Below are 19986 nucleotides of genomic sequence, written 5' to 3'. Positions count from 1 at the left end.
TCCTCACTGTCGTCAGAGAAGTTTGCTGGAAGTGATGCGGTGTGTTTTATGTGACGTGACCACTGCAACAGACTCTGTTTGAAAACTAGCCTTTTAAAGGGACTGTATGTAACTTTTTACACGTATAAATGTTTTTTTATTGTCAATGTGTGAACAGGTTGTAACCTAACCTAACAAAGAGACCTTCTGTGACTTTCTGTGTTTCCTCTATCACCCTGTAGACTGCTTTTAATGTGACGGACTCGGGCCGGTGTCCCAGCGGATGTCACGTCATGCATGCTCGCATGTGGCTACTCTGTTCAGCGCAGCTACAGGGATAGCTAACGATAGCTAATGACGGCTTACGGTTGGTTGGAAATAGAGTCCGCTAACGCCAACAAACGACCAGCTGCCACCACTACTCAGACTCCAACACAAACTCCACAGAAGCACAAAAAACACAAAGTTCTATCTGGTGAAGCCCGTCTGTGAAACAGGAATGTGACCAACGTCGGAGGAGAACTATGATCAACATCGACCGGGCCCTCGATTCATGGAGGGACCTTCATTTGGTTTTAGGAATCAAAACGGACCCCGAACTGGCATAAGTCCTACTGGACAGGTGAGCTAACAGTACTGCCAAGCATGTGAAATATAGTGATGTTGTGGTTTTAGCTGTCAATCACGTTCAGTCTCGTGTGTGTTGCCTCACTGTTTTGAACGACGCTCACTCGCGTTCAGGTAGCGACAAGTGTCTCTGTTAACAAGCTATTCCTGATTCTTACATTGAGTCCCTTTAAATGTGACATTACTTGTCAGCAAGCAGTCACATGTGATTACCAACACCAGTCATGATTTAGTCTGAATGAAACTCAACGGCTGACGTACACGTTAATGTGCGTATAGAGAGGTCACAGGTAGGTGCCTTAGAGCTGTCCACTAGTGATGGGATCACCAGAGACCATGTTAAAGCCAGGTGTGAACGGGGCCTCTCTCTCACTCTGAGGACAGTGATTTCCTCCTCGGCCTCGGCGGTGGTTTCCTCCAGCTCAGTCTTGGCGTGCTGCAGCTGGTTCTCCACAGCGTGGCGAGCTGCCTGCAGGTTGCTGATCTGGGATTCACGCTCCTGCAGCGACAGCGTCAGATCGGTCACCTGACGCTGGATCTCCAGCTTCTGTTCCTCGTGCTCCAGCCCGATCTACGAAGGGAGACAGGAAAGGGACGTCCAGGTGAGGTGGGGAGGACACTGACACTGACAATTCACCTTGACTCTGCCTCCATTCGTTGTGTTGCTATTTCTCTCTTACATCTTCATTATAAACGTTTTTAAAGCCATTTCCAGACGCCTGCACTGAGTCAGTGAGGTTGTGGACCTTAAATGCAATCTCTTATATAATATTATATAATATTTATATAACTTCTTATGTTTTGTTATTGTTTTTCTTCTGTGGAGCCTCCCAGTGAAAGCCTTTCACATGATTCTACTTGTATAACTGTAGTGACAATAAACATCCTGGATCAGGACCAGAAGCTATAAATATAATAATTTAACGATCATGAAATCATTATTTCCTCAACATATATTCATGAACGCAATTACACAGAGCTGCGTTTCCACTATTTGGAGACAGATCAGTAGAAATAGAAGAGGTCTAGTGCTCAGTGTCATCTATTTAACATTTAGACGTTAGTTATGTTTAGACATGCACAGAGTCTTTGTATAGATTTGTCAATAAAAATGAGTTGGTACTGAAACAGGAGCAGACCTAGAAGTGACAGGTTGGGATGGAACAGACAGGACCCATAAATATCCCAATAACATCCCCCCACCTCTCTGAGCCTGGTCTCCTGCTCCATCTCTCTATAACATCCCCCCACCTCTCTGAGCCTGGTCTCCTGCTCCATCTCTCTATAACATCCTCACCTCTCTGAGCCTGGTCTCCTGCTCCATCTCCCTATAACATCCCCCCACCTCTCTGAGCCTGGTCTCCTGCTCCATCTCTCTATAACATCCTCACCTCTCTGAGCCTGGTCTCCTGCTCCATCTCCCTATAACATCCCCCCACCTCTCTGAGCCTGGTCTCCTGCTCCATCTCTCTATAACATCCTCACCTCTCTAAGCCTGGTCTCCTGCTCCATCTCTCTATAACATCCTCACCTCTCTGAGCCTGGTCTCCTGCTCCATCTCCCTATAACATCCCCCCACCTCTCTGAGCCTGGTCTCCTGCTCCATCTCTCTATAACATCCTCACCTCTCTGAGCCTGGTCTCCTGCTCCATCTCTCTATAACATCTTCACCTCTCTGAGCCTGGTCTCCTGCTCCATCTCTCTATAACATCCTCACCTCTCTGAGCCTGGTCTCCTGCTCCATCTCTCTATAACATCTTCACCTCTCTGAGCCTGGTCTCCTGCTCCATCTCTCTATAACATCTTCACCTCTCTGAGCCTGGTCTCCTGCTCCATCTCTCTATAACATCCTCACCTCTCTAAGCCTGGTCTCCTGCTCCATCTCTCTATAACATCCTCACCTCTCTAAGCCTGGTCTCCTGCTCCATCTCTCTATAACATCCCCACCTCTCTGAGCCTGGTCTCCTGCTCCATCTCCCTATAACATCCTCACCTCTCTGAGCCTGGTCTCCTGCTCCGTCTTTCTATAACATCCCCCCACCTCTCTGAGCCTGGTCTCCTGCTCCATCTCCCTATAACATCCCCCCACCTCTCTGAGCCTGGTCTCCTGCTCCATCTCTCTATAACATCCTCACCCCTCTGAGCCTGGTCTCCTGCTCCATCTCCCTATAACATCCTCACCTCTCTGAGCCTGGTCTCCTGCTCCATCTCCCTATAACATCCTCATCTCTCTGAGCCTGGTCTCCTGCTCCATCTCCCTATAACATCCCCCCACCTCTCTGAGCCTGGTCTCCTGCTCCATCTCTCTATAACATCCTCACCTCTCTAAGCCTGGTCTCCTGCTCCATCTCTCTATAACATCCTCACCTCTCTGAGCCTGGTCTCCTGCTCCATTACTCGGCTCTTATTGCTTTGCTCCTGCTGACTCATCTTCTCTAGATGCTCCTCCAGTTTGGCGTTCTGGGCCTCCAACTTCCCGGCCTGAGACTCCAAGTAGAACTTCTGCTGGCGAAGTTCTGAGATCATCTCCTCCTGGGCTTTCCTGCCAACACCACACATACTTGTGTGCAAAAAGTTCAATAGGAGGCAATGCAACCTGGTACTTTGTCATTATGTGTGCACACACTCCATGGACAAAGAAACAAGGTACTTTTCAGGTATCATTCTGCACAAGCCACGCCCTCTTTAACCTTCACCTGATATCACGTCATATCATATATCATATATGATAAATCATGACTGAAGCTCATCACCTGAATTCACTGGAGTGTATTTCATGGATAGAGATGTAGAGACGTGCTTTTCTGCTGCTTGTTTTAGTGTCGTCAGTACTCACATGTTTTTCTGGGTGTAGATGCTGCTGTTGGCTGCCAGCTTGTTGGCCTCAGACAGCTCAGAGATTCTCTGCTCCAGGCTGTTCATCTTAGAGTCCATCGCATTTATGGTCTGAACAGAGGAATGTATAGCTGCTGTTTTAATTAAATATTCAGTCACATCTTTAATTGGGATCAGATTAAGGCTCATTATTTTGTGCTCCACAATAACCACCAAACAGGAAATCTATGTCAGTGTGATAAATGTTGAAATAGGCCTGAGATAGTGTCGCTGCCAAGCTGGTCAGTTCTTACCGCCTTCTGTTCACTGATGATGCTGCACTTCTCCCGCACCTCCTCTTCATATTTGCTCTGACTGGACTCCAGCATCTCCTTATCGGCCATGTCCGCCTTCATCTGGGCCTCCAACACCTGCTCAATGCCAGGCAGCCCACAGAACCATAACCAGGATATCACTTAACAGGACAGAGAGCGGCGTGAAGATGACATACTGCAGAGTTCCCTCAGCTCAACCAGCTACAGTATGGCCTCCACACACAGCACAGAGCACTGCCTGTATATGTACAGTACATCAGGATGCAGCAGTACATGTGTAGATGGAACTATTACCTTTATCTTGTCTTCATAGAGCTTCTCCTTCTGCTTCTGATGAGTCTCCAGCCGCTGGCCGGTGGCTGTGGCCTCTCGTAGATTCTCCTCCAGCGCCTACACAAACATACACACATATTACCTTATCTTACAGAAACATAAACACATATTACCTTATCTTACAGAAACATACACACATATTACCTTATCTTACAGAAACATACACACATATTAACTTATCTTACAGAAACATACACACATATTACCTTATCTTACAGAAACATACACACATATTAACTTATCTTACAGAAACATACACACATATTACCTTATCTTACAGAAACATACACACATAGTACCTTATCTTACACAAACATACACACATAGTACCTTATCTTATACAAACATACACACTTGTTACCTTATCTTATACAAACATACACACATATTACCTTATTTACACAAACATACACACTTGTTGCCTTATTTACACAAACATACACACTTGTTACCTTATTTACACAAACATACACACTTGTTACCTTATCTTACGCAAACATACACACATATTACCTTATTTACACAAACATACACACTTGTTACCTTATCTTACGCAAACATACACACATATTGCCTTATTTACACAAACATACACACATATTACCTTATCTTACACAAACATACACACATAGCACCTTATCTTATACAAACATACACACATAGTACCTTATCTTACACAAACATACACACATATTACCTTATCTTATAGAAACATACACACATATTACCTTATCTTACACAAACATACACACATATTACTTTATCCAACACAAACATACACACATACTACCTTATTTACACAAACATACACACTTGTTACCTTATCTTACACAAACATACACACATATTACCTTATCTTATGCAAACATACACACATATTACCTTATCTTATAGAAACATACACACATATTACCTTATTTACACAAACATACACACTTGTTGCCTTATTTACACAAACATACACACTTGTTACCTTATTTACACAAACATACACACTTGTTACCTTATCTTACGCAAACATACACACATATTACCTTATTTACACAAACATACACACTTGTTGCCTTATTTACACAAACATACACACTTGTTACCTTATTTACACAAACATACACACGTTACCTTATCTTATACAAACATACACACTTGTTACCTTATTTACACAAACATACACACTTGTTACCTTATCTTCTACAAACATACACACTTGTTACCTTATCTTATACAAACATACACACTTGTTACCTTATCTTATACAAACATACACACATATTACCTTATCTTACACAAACATACACACATATTACCTTATCTTACACAAACATACACACATATTACCTTATCTTACAGAAACATACACACATATTACCTTATCTTACACAAACATACACACATATTACCTTATCTTACACAAACATACACACATAGCACCTTATCTTATACAAACATACACACATAGTACCTTATCTTACACAAACATACACACATATTACCTTATCTTATAGAAACATACACACATATTACCTTATCTTACACAAACATACACACATATTACCTTATCTTACACAAACATACACACATATTACTTTATCCAACACAAACATACACACATACTACCTTATTTACACAAACATACACACTTGTTACCTTATCTTACACAAACATACACACATATTACCTTATCTTACGCAAACATATACACATATTACCTTATCTTATAGAAACATACACACATATTACCTTATTTACACAAACATACACACTTGTTACCTTATTTACACAAACATACACACTTGTTACCTTATCTTACGCAAACATACACACATATTACCTTATTTACACAAACATACACACTTTTTGCCTTATTTACACAAACATACACACTTGTTGCCTTATTTACACAAACATACACACTTGTTGCCTTATTTACACAAACATACACACTTGTTACCTTATTTACACAAACATACACACTTGTTACCTTATTTACACAAACATACACACGTTACCTTATCTTATACAAACATACACACTTGTTACCTTATTTACACAAACATACACACTTGTTACCTTATTTACACAAACATACACACGTTACCTTATCTTATACAAACATACACACTTGTTACCTTATTTACACAAACATACACACTTGTTACCTTATCTTATACAAACATACACACATATTACCTTATCTTACACAAACATACACACATATTACCTTATCTTATACAAACATACACACTTGTTACCTTATCTTCTACAAACATACACACTTGTTACCTTATCTTATACAAACATACACACTTGTTACCTTATCTTACACAAACATACACACTTGTTACCTTATCTTACACAAACATACACACATGTTACCTTGTCTTATACAAACATACACACACTTGTTACCTTATCTTACACAAACATACACAGCTGTTACCTTATTTACACAAACATACACACTTGTTACCTTATTTACACAAACATACACACATGTTACCTTATCTTATACAAACATACACACTTGTTACCTTATTTACACAAACATACACACATGTTACCTTATCTTATACAAACATACACACTTGTTACCTTATTTACACAAACATACACACTTGTTACCTTATCTTATACAAACATACACACATATTACCTTATCTTACACAAACATACACACATATTACCTTATCTTATACAAACATACACACTTGTTACCTTATCTTACACAAACATACACACATGTTACCTTATCTTATACAAACATTCACACTTGTTACCTTATCTTACACAAACATACACAGTTGTTACCTTATTTACACAAACATACACACTTGTTACCTTATTTACACAAACATACACACTTGTTACCTTATCTTATACAAACATACACACTTGTTACCTTATCTTACACAAACATACACACTTGTTACCTTATCTTATACAAACATACACACATGTAACCTTATCTTATACCAACATACACCTGTTACAAGTAAGTCCAGTTGTTTAACGGAGATGTTTTCAAATTAATATAAAATAGATAATAGTGAGGGAATTATGACCTGTTGAACTCCCTAACACTAGCTCTACGCAGCGTGCCAAGATGTTTTTAATCAAAGCAAATATTTAAATAATCATAATCATTTGAATTGTGTGTTTTTATGCAAACAACCACTATAGATGACAATAACAAAGTACAGTACAGTACTGTGTACAGTAGGCTACCCTCCCTGCCCAGTGAAATAGGCCTTTTTGGACCTGCAGTGCATGTTTTTATATTGTGGCATGCTGGAGTATTTGCTGTTTAGTTAAGGTATGTTAACGGAAACATTACTACCCAAAACAGTCAGTCCTGTACGGTTCAAAAACTCCTGCATATAATGTAATTTTCATAATAGTATGCTATTCGCAGTGATATTCAGTATAATAAATGCTGAAAAATAAGTGCGCAGTATGTTTTTATATAAATTAATGTAGTGATAAAATAGAGGTTATGTCTGACAGAATTTGTTAGGCCCCCGACAACAATCTGGGTATCTCATGTGGCCCCCCAGGAAGAATAATGTCCCACCCATAATGGTCATAATGGTGGTACTTGTAGAGTCAAATATTTTCTGAGGTGGTACGTGGTGTAAGAAGTTTGAGAACCACTGCAGTAATAGATTACACAGCAATATAATGCGTTACTAAGAGAATATCAAGGATGTGAAATAACCACGACCCAAAATTAAATGTTTATTGTTTTCATTTTTTCATTCATCCACAACGAGCCTATTCCACCGGAAAACAACCAATGTGAGCACAAAATGGTAACCACTGCATGTGATTGCATGGGCAATGGGCCCAGAACCGGGCTCCCTCTAACAGTAGCTCTTGGAGGAGGGGATGACGGTGTCATGCACCCACATCGTCCTCCTGTCTCTACGGCTGTCAGACTGAGCGGTGACCAGCTCATCCATACAATGTATGAGGCCGCGCCTCCTCCGGTTGGTGCTAATGGTGACAAAACACACAAATTGCGCTCAACGGCACCTTTCTGCCAGAGTAAAAAGGCTATGCCCTGAGGCTGCACTGTATCACTAACCACGCCCTGAGGCTACACAGTATCACTAACCACGCCCTGAGGCTACACAGTATCACTAACCATGCCCTGAGGCTACACAGTATCACTAACCACGCCCTGAGGCTACACAGTATCACTAACCACGCCCTGAGGCTACACAGTATCGCCCACCACACCCTGAGGCTACACAGTATCGCCCACCACGCCCTGAGGCTACACAGTATCACTAACCACGCCCTGAGGCTACACAGTATCACTAACCACGCCCTGAGGCTACACAGTATCACTAACCACGCCCTGAGGCTACACAGTATCACTAACCACGCCCTGAGGCTACACAGTATCGCCCACCACACCCTGAGGCTGCACAGTATCGCCCACCACGCCCTGAGGCTACACAGTATCACTAACCATGCCCTGAGGCTACACAGTATCACTAACCACGCCCTGAGGCTACACAGTATGGATTTGTAATGAACTTCTGTTGCTATGAAACAACATTACTCTACACAGAAAAGTAGTAAGTTGCCCAACGACGCCTGTTTTTTATACATTATGTTTGACGAGGCCGTGCTTTACTTTGGTTCATGTGTAAAACCATAGACACATTTTCATGAAATGCATTCAGGACTTTGAAATATCTGAGTACCAGGACCGGTAACTTCACCAGTCTCACTATGGACGTAGGGAGTGCGTCTGCATGAGACACAATGTCCTCCACATCAACGAGGTCAACCAGACCTCTTCTCTGAGCAGCACTATTTCTCTTTTAAGTTGTTATAGCAGGAAAAATGGATACCATGCGCGCTCGCATATGCGCGCTCGCGTGTGGCCGGAGTCTCTCCTCCTGCGCCTGCCTTCACTCACATACACCGCGCGCGTTCTCGCTGTCTCGCTCCACCTCTACTAGACGTGCATGCGCACTCACAACACACTGCAGACACCGTGTCTTGTGAGGTGACGGGGCTCCGCAGTGAGAAACGTTATCCTCTCCTCTCCCTGTGGGCGCAGTCGGGAGCCGATAACGTTTATCTTCCTGCTTCAGCACGGCACTGACCAGCTTTTCCTGCTTCAGCCCCGGAGGCTGAGGCAGGAAAAGCCAACACTAGGATCAGCATTGATTCATGGAGAGACCTTCGTCTAGTCAGCTAACATTACTGCCAAGCAGCTGAAATATAGAGTGATATTGTGGTTTTAGCTGACGTGTGTCGCCTCACTGTTTTGAATGATGCTCGTTCATGTCTATTTAGAGCGAGCAAGCACGAGCAAGCGCGATCCCGACGCTGACTTTCGTTGACTTAACGGCCGCAGGTGTCGCTGTTAACAAGCATTTCTGAAAGTTACAAATAGTCCCTTTAACTATTACATTTTACTATTAACTATTACCTATTACTATTAACTATTACCTATTACTATTACCTATTTCTATTACCTATTACCTATTACTATTACTATTACCTATTACTATTAACTATTACCTATTACCTATTACTATTAACTATTACCTATTACTATTACCTATTTCTATTAACTATTACCTATTACTATTACCTATTACTATTAACTATTACCTATTACCTATTACCTATTACCTATTACCTATTACTATTAACTATTACCTATTACCTATTACTATTAACTATTACCTATTACCTATTACTATTAACTATTACCTATTACCTATTACCTATTACCTATTACTATTACCTATTACGTATTACTATTACCTATTACCTATTACTATTAACTATTAACACCCACACAGTTGTTTTTCACTTATTCTGGCTAATCAGACCTCAGATCAGGTTGAAGCTGGGGCCGTAGGTAATGCAGGGGATTAAATGATGTGACCAAACTCTGTGGACTAAACAGAATCATAATTTGTATAATTACACACAGGATTAATCATATAATTTGTCCCACCTTACAGATGCAACAATAACAGGAGCGTGGGAGAGAGATGTGGATCAAACACAGTCAGATCAACTCACTGAAAGCTCTTGTGTGGGTGTACCATGGCTGTGTAGAGATATTATTATTAGTAGTAGTAATTTTGTGCCCTGTGTGTATAAAAATAACGGTTATATAACAGTATATATATACAGAAATAAAAGTTTACATCCAGATCATCCATAAAGATGATATAAATATGATGTAGAATAGCACTTCCTCTGCGCTGATGACAATGAGCTGTGTTTATCTCTCACCTCCTCCTGGGATTATTTTAGTGCTGAAAGGTGAGTTACCAGAATCTTATCGGCCATCTGCTGAATCTGCTGGGCCTTGCTCTGGATCTCCTCCTTCAGCTTAGTCTCCCGGCGCTCCACAATCTCCAGCCTCTTCACCTGGTTCTCCAGAGTCTTCCTGCCATCCTGCACACAGGTAACGCACACATGATGATATACGGCAGCATGTTTAGATCTCATTATTCCCAGTTCATCACAACGGGCTCAGAGAGCCTGTTGGCATTAATGTATGATGGTGTGAGAGGTCACATGACTATTTCCTCTTCTCTGACTCTCCTGTACAAATGACCCTGGAAGCTAATTACCACATTTACATGTCTAGTGCTTGATGTAAAGTGCAAAAACCCTCCTAAAAATAAAGCATGCCAGACACTGCATAAATGAATACATAACAAATACATATCCATGTCTTTATAGGAGGCTTTTATTAAAGCTGATGGTGTGTGTGACATTGACTTCTATAAATAAAGGAGAGAGATGAGGACAGATGTGCCTGCTGGTATCTGATCACTGTCACCATCAAATAAAGGCAAAAAGCCAAAAAATTATCATTAAAAAATGGAGAAAATGTGATGCAGTGCCATATAGGTTACATGCTAGAAACTATTCTGAGCGCTGTACCCCCAACGCGTCAAGCTGGTGCCCTTTTTATGCCCGTCAGACAGCCTGAGTCCATCACTGCCTACAAGGATTTAGAACAACTCTTAAAACGTCCTGTCAGAAGTCAATGTTTAGATGCTTGAAACTTCATATTAAGATTTAGTTTGAAATGTCCGGATACAGGATATGTTTAATCGGAGATGAATAAGATGGTAAATTAAGTGCAGTAAAATAAATAATGCACCATTATTAAAAGGCCTTTACACAGCAGAGCTTTGTTCTTTTTGTTAAATGTAGATGTTAGTAAAATTTAAATTTAGTTTTTCTTATTTTATTCTAACATTTTTAACTATTTTATTGTTATTTTTACTGCTTATTTGCACCAACAAACCAAAGCAAATTCCTAGTGTATACCCGATACACCTGGCTATAAACAAGATTCTGATGTTGCGGGTTTCACAATTCACTTAATGAATTTGGTCTGTAAGAAAAGTGCCCAGAAAGAGTCTGTCAACGTTATAGCAGAAGCAGGAGGAGCCCATCAGGGATTACCGAGCCACTGTTCAGTCAATTAGTACAATTAGCTTGATTTGATTAGCTTCATAACACCAGTAACAACAACTGCCTTTCTGATTGTCTCTACAGTGATTACAACAGGACGGTTAGTGAGATTTACACTAATAAAAAAAGCCTTTATCAGCTTAAAGAGCCTTTGGTTTAGTTGGACTCTATTAGGTATTAACTTCACAAACATCACATGAACACAAGTGGATCTGCTGTTCAGATTCTGATCAACTGTGTCAAACATGGAGACTATCTGACATCGTATCATGATATCATGCTATCAGAGCACCAGTGTTTCTCAGAAGGTGCGTAAACAACATGTTTACTAGAGAACATCTGGACCCATTGTGCTCAGCAGAGACCCGACACTTTAAACCAAGAGCTCCTTGATGCTGCAGAGCAAAGATGACATGATGAACAGAACAACAAGAAGAAACAGGCAGGAGGCCAGAACACATATATACGCTAAGCTGTGTGTGTGTGTGTGTGTGTGTGTGTGTGTGTGTGCGTGTACCTCGGTCTCTCGGAGGCGTCTACGTAGACTATCACTGGAGTCCTCCTTGTTCTGCATCCTCTCCAGATCTCTCTCCATGCGCTCTTTGGCCGCTCTCATACTCTGAAGGAGGTCTGTAGCTTCAGAACTGGCCTTCAACGACTACGTGGGGAAGAAAAAACATTATTTACACAAACTAATTCACTAAATCTCATGTCCAGTCTCTGATGCAACATGCCACTGTAGAATGATTACAGTTTCTCTCATTCGCTTTGGCTCAATTCTCCAATGAGAATTATTAAACTATAAACTCTGAACATCTCTGAACAATTAGTTTGTTGTTCTCAACAGATTATAATTTCTCATTCAGTCAAGCAAATTGCACGAGTTTTAGCACGTGTGTGCAAAAGAGTCAGAACAATAACCACCCTCCTCCTAGTGCTCCTAATGGCAGGGAAACAACCAATCCGAGCTCAGGAGTCTCTACAGCAGCTGTCAATCACTGCTGGTGATCAAACAGTCAAACTAGGCAGCGCTTATCAGATACTAATCAATATTATGTTACTGTAGTGACTATTTCTCTCCTCACATGTTGTCAGAAACATATTTTACTATTTAGCTGTAAAAAGAGAGAATTTGTGAAGGCATCTCTTTTTACAGCTAAACAGTAAAATATGTTTGCGGAGGAGGAACCTGATGTTTTCATGAAATATGGTCAAAAATATGGTCCTCTTTCTAGGTTCATGGTGGAGAGGAGGTTGTGTTGCTCGGGCTCTATCTATCTTGACGTGGAGAGGAGGTCGTGTTGCTCTGGCTCTATCGATCTGGCATGGAGAGGAGGTTATGTTGCTCTGGTTCTAGCTATATGGTGTGGAGAGGAGGTTGTGTTGCTAAGGCTCTATCTGGTTAGCGTGGAGAGGAGGTCGTGTTGCCCTGGCTCTACCTATATGGCGTGGAGAGGAGGTTGTGTTGCTCTGGCTCTATCGATCTGGCATGGAGAGGAGGTTGTGTTGCTCTGGTTCTACCTATATGGCATGGAGAGGAGGTTGTGTTGCTAGGGCTCTATCTGGTTGGCGTGGAGAGGAGGTTGTGTTGCCCTGGCTCTATCTGTTTGGCGACGCCTGGAAGCTGCTTGACATCCTCCTGGATCCACCTTCTCACATATGTTCACATTATATGTATTATTTTTTGTCATATGGATTGTCTATGTTGTATTTTCATTATGTTGTTACTCTGTTCACACGACATCTATTGCACGTCTGTCGATCCTGGAAGGGGGATCCCTCCTCTGTTGCTCTTCCTGAGGTTTCTAAAAAAATGTCTCCATGTTAAAAGGTTTTTTTTTGTTAAGTTTTTCCTCATCTGATGAGAGGGTTGCACTGTCAACGACAGAGGGTTTCGTATCCTGTACAGATTGTTAAGCCCCCTGAGGTAAATTTGTGATTTTGGGCTATACAAATAAAATTGACTTAACTTGACATGTACTACTGTCAAGTACTAAAAGTCATTTGACCTACTGAACCTTTAACAGAGAACTTCTTTTACTAACACGTCACTGCTTCTGCACCCAAGTTGACTGTGGGTAACACTTAATTTTTACAGGTCTGCAAATGTCATGGTAATTAGGTGATAATTCACAAGTAACCTATTTGAAATTTCTTTGGAATTACTGCCAAATTACATCAATATTTACCTCAACATGTATCTAAAATGACTTTATTATAAACATGATTTAATAATTATATGCTAAACTATCCTCTAATGGTGAAAATAGGGCCCTGAGGCTGAGAAGTGGCTGTGTGCTGCTCTTCATCTGAGGTGGAAAACCAAAACTAATAGAAGACACTTGTGATCACTATGGTGACTGATTGTCTCCACAGATGTAACCTGGTAGCTGACGTCATGATTCAGGGAGGTTTTTAAGACATTTATTATTATTATCTATTCATCTGCAGACATGGAAATAAAGCAGATCAACTAACTTTGTATTCTTTTCCTGGAAATGTATTAAATAAATTAACAGCTATTGGGAAATAGTGGAATATAATTATGAAATCATGTTTATAATAAAGTCATTTTAGATCGATGTTGAGGTAAATATTGGGGTAATTTGGCAGCAATTCCAAAGAAATTTCAAATAGGTTACCTGCTAATTATTACCTAATTACCATGAAATTGACAGACCTGTAAAATGAAGTGTTACCCACCTGTATGCTGATCAGAACTGATGAGTTGAATCTCAGTGAAATATTCATTCTTTTCACAACTTCTGAACATTATTTCATCATTAGAGCCGTCACATGCAAAATTATCTATTCAATTATCACAATCTGTCAGACATACATGTATACTCCATAAATATCTATAACGAGGAGGCATAACTAGTTTGAACTGAACTACAGCAGGTTTTTTCAGTGTTGCAGGTTGTTCTTCTGTTCACTGTATTTGACTTCAAAAGTGAATTTTCAGTTTTTAGAACAGGCCTCTGGTCTGATTTGTCTCCTGTGATGACCCTGCTATCCTGCCTGTGTTCCTCGTGTTCTTCCTGTCTTCTGGTTTGTGATTTGGTTTTTGTTCTCAGTTTAGTTTTTGGTGTTTTTCCGTTGTACTTTGTTTTATCTCAGCCATGGCCTCTGTTTTTGGTTGTTCCTGCAAGATTTGTTTTTTTCACCAGCTTTACAATTTAAAGCTCACTTTTTGTTGAGTCTATCTGTCTGCCTGGTTCGTCTGCATTTGGGTCCACCCTTTAAACTAATACCTTGACAACAATAACTGGTTATGAAGCATGAATGAAGTGTTGTGGTGAGTTTCTACCTTTAGCAGACGTGTAATAGAGCTGTGATGTTCCATCAAACAGTTGTGACTATTTACACTGACAGTTTAGAGAAAGTTAAGTCTGATTAAATAAATTAACCAAAGCCACTGAGAAGAACTGTAATAACTGCATCAGTCAAAATAAAAATCCTATAAACATGTACCAGTATGATAACAGATATATGAACATGTACCAGTATGATAACAGATATATGAACATGTACCAGTATGATAACAGATATATGAACATGTACCAGTATGATAACAGATATATGAACATGTACCAGTATGACAACAAATATATGAACATGTACCAGTAGGATAACCAGTTCTATATGAACGTGCATCACCTGCTCACACCAGGTTATAATGCACTGAATATTCCTATAAGGAATAACTGGTTCAGTGGCTGCTACTAATCAAACTGCTGTAGTATGAAATCCTTAAACAACCTCAGAAGAGAAGAGAGTCCTCCCCTGCGGATTATTTCATAAACTAGTCTGCATTGAGTCAGACTTATTCCAGATGTGGGCTCAGTCATATCAGCACCACAACCTCTTGACAGGCTTTACTTTTAAATATTAATTTCTATGAAAAGACAATTGGGATGAAATTATCTTTTTGCTGTAACTGTAGTTTTAAAAAGACAGCCTAATGGTTTTCAGGGTCATAGACCAAATGTGAGTGTAGAGCAGATGAAGAGAGAGAGGGAACGAGGTCAGGGAGGGTAAAGAAGACGTGTACACGCTCATCTGAAAGGCTAAAACACTGTTACATCTCTTACATCTGGGAGCACAGGCTCATATAAATGATTCATTAATCTTATTCTACCTTGGCGAGCTTCTCCTGAAGGTCCTGGATCCTGGTCTGCTGCTCAGAACTGGTCTAAAGAAGAACAATACAAAGATATGTATCATCCTTTGTTCTTATCCTCCTTATCCAGACATGTTTCATCACCAATCACAGACTGTAATTACAGTTAAAGGAACTTCATGTTCTACCTTCTCCAACTTGGTGAGCAGCTCCTCTGCGTCTGCTTTGCCTTGTTCTTTGACCTGTGGAGATACAGGAAGGACACTCTGAGATCCCTCCTAGTGATGATCAGTAAAGTAGAAACTTCATAATGACTACTAGTGAGTGCTCATATTGTTCCATTGACTTTCACTCTCTCATGAACAGCTCCAGTTCCGGTGCCGACCTTATGCATCCTCTGCTGGTAGTCAGCGGTCTTCCTCTTCAGTTCCTCGCCGCTCTGCCGAGACTCTTTCAGCTCGGACTCGTACAGGTCGCTGCGGCGGCGGGCGGCAGACAGGTCCTCCTCCAGCTGTCTGATGGACACTCTCATCTCCTCCAGCTGGGCGTGATATTCCTGCACAGAGAAGCACAGAAACCCTCAGATAAGATCCATTCTGGCTACACGGAGGCGCTTTATTCTGTTAAAATGACATTGTTTGTTTAGCAGCCATTAAAAGTGCCCTTTTACCAGTTAGGAGAAGTCATTACTGTCTGAGTTAATGTTGTCTGACCTGAACCTGTTTGAAGAGAATGTTCTTGTTAGAAGCCACTGCATCATTTATGAGAATAAACTCATTCATAAGAGATGCTGCTGGTACAGAAGCACATTCAGACCCAACAAGATGAAAATAGGTCGATGGAGGTTATTAAAGGGCTTCACACTCATCATGTCAGATATAGTGGTGGTCATATAGAGACTCTTCAACAGTAGAAGTATAACCACACTCATCATGTCAGATATAGTGGTGGTCATATAGAGACACCTCAACAGTAGAAGAATAACCACACTCATGATATAAAAAGTCAGTGAACAGATAGAGGAATGTGAGGAGCCAGAGTCACTTAATGCACATGTCTGTTTGCCAGTAATTAGTTACAGCCTAACAGATCTGATTTCACACTCATCATCATCATCATCAGCGTACAGGAGACATGGCGGGGGGGGGGGGGGGGGGGGGCACAGGACACATGAGCCTGTCTGTCAGACTAATACAAAGCAGCATCCTTCTGCATCCAGGAGACGGACGCTCAACCGACACAGATCAGGACGAGTGAAGCAGACGACATCAGACATCAGACATGGTGGAACGGCAGGTTACATATATAACCATGAATCTCTGAGTAAAGACACTGTCTCCCTAACCAGTTAGCCCATGGCGTGCCTGCCAACCCCCCTGATTTTCCCTGGAGACTCCCGTTTTTTATCGCCCTCCCGGTTTCTTCTCGGGGTCACAATTCTCTCGTTTTTCGTTATCTTAACCTGTTTCTGGAACTGTACAGCGCATATAATCCCGACTGTTTCCACCCGGACCACTATAGAGTTACACCAACTGTCTTAACCAGACGGAGGGGAGCTGCTCCTAGCCCCCAGGAAGAGCACCGGTCGTCGATCCCAACTTTCGTAGTGGCCAAACGGCGGTACTATAACTTCCGTGTCCGTCACGTGATGCCATCGGGCCCAAAAAGACTTTTGCCATAGACTTCCATTGGGAAAGAGACGTCTGTAACTGAGGATCATTTAATTTGAGGTGAATCAACTCCCCAGTATGAACACTCTAATAGTCCTTATTTAAAAAAAATAGGTTTTAAAGTTATAAAACGCACTAACAGCTGAATCAAGAGTTATTTCCCTTCCTCCGTTCATGTGAGTGAGACCCAGACCGAGGCTGGAGCGCCAAGCCATGACGACGGCGTGACGTTAGGACCCTGTGACCGAGTCATGTGACCGAGCGGACGCTACTCCACCAATCATCTCGGACGCTACTCCGCCAAGCTCCGTGTACTTTTCCAGACGGAAGTCGAGCCATTTAGGCTTCATGCTCCACTGAGCAACTCTCATAGGATTGAACGGGGCCCCGCCTCCAACGCTGGATCCAGTTCTCTTCATTCATCCATGAGCTGCTCGCGACACATCACAGTGTGCAGTAGGCTTGTCATGGTAGTCGGTGTTACCGGTGTTACACAGTGGTCGGACACACACGATTACATTACGTACCCGCCGTCCCACCGTCGTTCTGCTGTTTTTACAGAAATAAAACCCATTTAGATAATTTAGGTGTATCAGTGCAGTGTTATCAATAGATGGTCGGACGACGGACGCTACAATCTGAAAGTGAATGCATCTTAAGGATGCCTAAGAATCGCCAGTGCGGCCCGGCAGTGAAAGCTGGACCGGAGAGGCCAGACACACCGCCACCCGACGGTAAAGATCAGAGTCAGCGCGCTGCACATGTTGACCGTCATCTTTTTCTTGTAAAATGTCCGGTGTAATCGGTAACACCGGTGATGTCACAAGTTTATTAACCGTTGGGAACATTTCCTCACCGTCACATCACAGCTTGCAGCGCCCAAGTTAGGCTTTGTTCGACGCAGTAAAAAACCAGCGTGGCGCAACCTGCTGGAAATAAGGTGTTTCAGAGGTCAGAGGTCAGAGGTCAGTGGTGGCGTTGTCTCGTTGTGTCTGAAAGGAGCTTCAGTGAGAGACGGAGAGAGAATGGAGAGAACTAAGAGAAAGAAATACTCAAGTAGGAGCAGAAATAAATAAAAACTGATGAATATTAGTTTATACCAGAGATTCACACAAGTTCACACCAGAGGAGAGAACTATTCTGTTTGCTTTCCTCAGAATTAGAAGTCAAATTAAAAGTAGGTCTATTTAACAAGAATGCTGTTGCAGTGACCTGCAGCCACCAGAATGCAGGAAACAAAGTCTGTGGGGGATAGACCCCCTCCAGACCCTCGCTATGGTTTAGAACTCCTCCCTATTTTTGATGTCTCAAGGTCGGACAGTATGGCCGATGGTGGACTTCCATATGTATGTATGGGAGCTGACCCGTGTGGGTCAGGTGAGGGTATGACAGTAGCGGTGTGTCTATGGCCGACCTCACTGATCAACAGCAGGTTGAGAGCTACTGGATCTCCTGGTACGACCTTTCTTCTCTGGGCTTCAGCCTCTGTGTTTTAGCACTATATCATGTAGAGAATAGTTTCTGAACTGAAAGTGAAACGTATCTGAACTGTTTCCGTTATCTGAGCCTGCTGGCTGGAGAGAGCAGAGATAAGTTTCACTTTCAGGAAAGTTCTGTCTGACGACGAGATAAAGTGGTGAAAATATTGTAAATATAGCGTACACTTAAACGGATATAGATTCTGTTGAGGCGAGCCTTTCTTTTAGGAGGCTATAATATGTTTTTCTGCCGTCCCCGCCCACATCACTCCGATGCTGGGAGCACGGCGACCATCATCTACTGTAGGTAATACACCTGCTAGAGAAGTAGCTCATACAACCCCACTTATACACACCTGAACTCTCACTTTAAGGGGGGTGGTGGGGTTTAACGAACAGCTGATGGCGGTAATGCCCCAAGAATAGTAGAGATGCCGTAACAACAGTCAAGAGGATGGTTAGGGCTGCACCATTATGGACAAAATGATAATCACGATTATTTTGATCAATATTGAGATAACGATTATTCAAAGATTTTAGGGAATTTCACATTTAAATAAACAGAGCGCTGCTTTCACTTTCATGTTGTGCTTCATTCCAACCGTCAAAATCTCTAAATGTTCTCCTTTTACTTTGTTATTGTCATCTATAGTGGTTATTTACATAAAAAGACACAATTCAAATGATTAGGAAATAAATTATCGTATTTTTCTTTAAAGGGACTGTTTGTAACTTTTTAAGCGTATAAATCTACCGGGTCGGGATCCCATGCGCGCTCACATATGCGCGCTCGCATGTGGCCGGAGTCACTGCTCCTCTGCCTGCTTGCCTTCACTCACAAACCGCGCGCGTTCTTGCTGTCTCGCTCCACCTCTAGACGTGCATGCGCGCTCACTACACACTGCAGAAGAGTTAGTAGCTCTGAGAATATCTAGTGAATGTACAGTGGACGTTTGTGCAGAAATAACTGCTGCAGCTCCTCCAGACCAACAGAGGTTTTCCGTGTCTTGTGAAGTGACGGGGCTCCGCAAAGAGAAACGGTATCGTCTCCGACCGGGTGCCGCTGTCTCCCTGCGGGCGCAGTCGGGAAGCGATAACGTTTATCTTCCTGCTTCAGCCCCGGCACCGACCCGCTTTTCCTGCCTCAGCCCGGGAGG

At 41.9% G+C, this 19986-nt stretch overlaps 1 protein-coding gene across 1 annotated transcript in view; it reads right to left on the bottom strand.

The window, feature by feature from the left end:
* citb (citron rho-interacting serine/threonine kinase b) overlaps positions 1 to 19986 on the bottom strand; it is a 76426-nt gene that overhangs the window by 34524 nt on the left and 21916 nt on the right. The window contains exons 5-14 of the mRNA XM_074637080.1: positions 16067 to 16237; positions 15870 to 15923; positions 15700 to 15753; positions 12076 to 12216; positions 10398 to 10523; positions 4050 to 4145; positions 3735 to 3851; positions 3443 to 3552; positions 2974 to 3148; positions 980 to 1177 (exon numbers count right to left, since the gene is read on the bottom strand). Coding sequence (XP_074493181.1) covers positions 980 to 1177; positions 2974 to 3148; positions 3443 to 3552; positions 3735 to 3851; positions 4050 to 4145; positions 10398 to 10523; positions 12076 to 12216; positions 15700 to 15753; positions 15870 to 15923; positions 16067 to 16237 — 1242 coding nt within the window. The remainder of the gene's footprint in view (positions 1 to 979; positions 1178 to 2973; positions 3149 to 3442; positions 3553 to 3734; positions 3852 to 4049; positions 4146 to 10397; positions 10524 to 12075; positions 12217 to 15699; positions 15754 to 15869; positions 15924 to 16066; positions 16238 to 19986) is intronic.

This window comes from Sebastes fasciatus, chromosome 6 (assembly GCF_043250625.1).
Source record: "Sebastes fasciatus isolate fSebFas1 chromosome 6, fSebFas1.pri, whole genome shotgun sequence".
Classification (NCBI taxonomy): Eukaryota; Metazoa; Chordata; class Actinopteri; order Perciformes; family Sebastidae; genus Sebastes; species Sebastes fasciatus.
The sequence above is the reverse complement of the archived record's forward strand: the minus strand, read 5'-3'. Positions and strand labels throughout refer to the sequence as shown.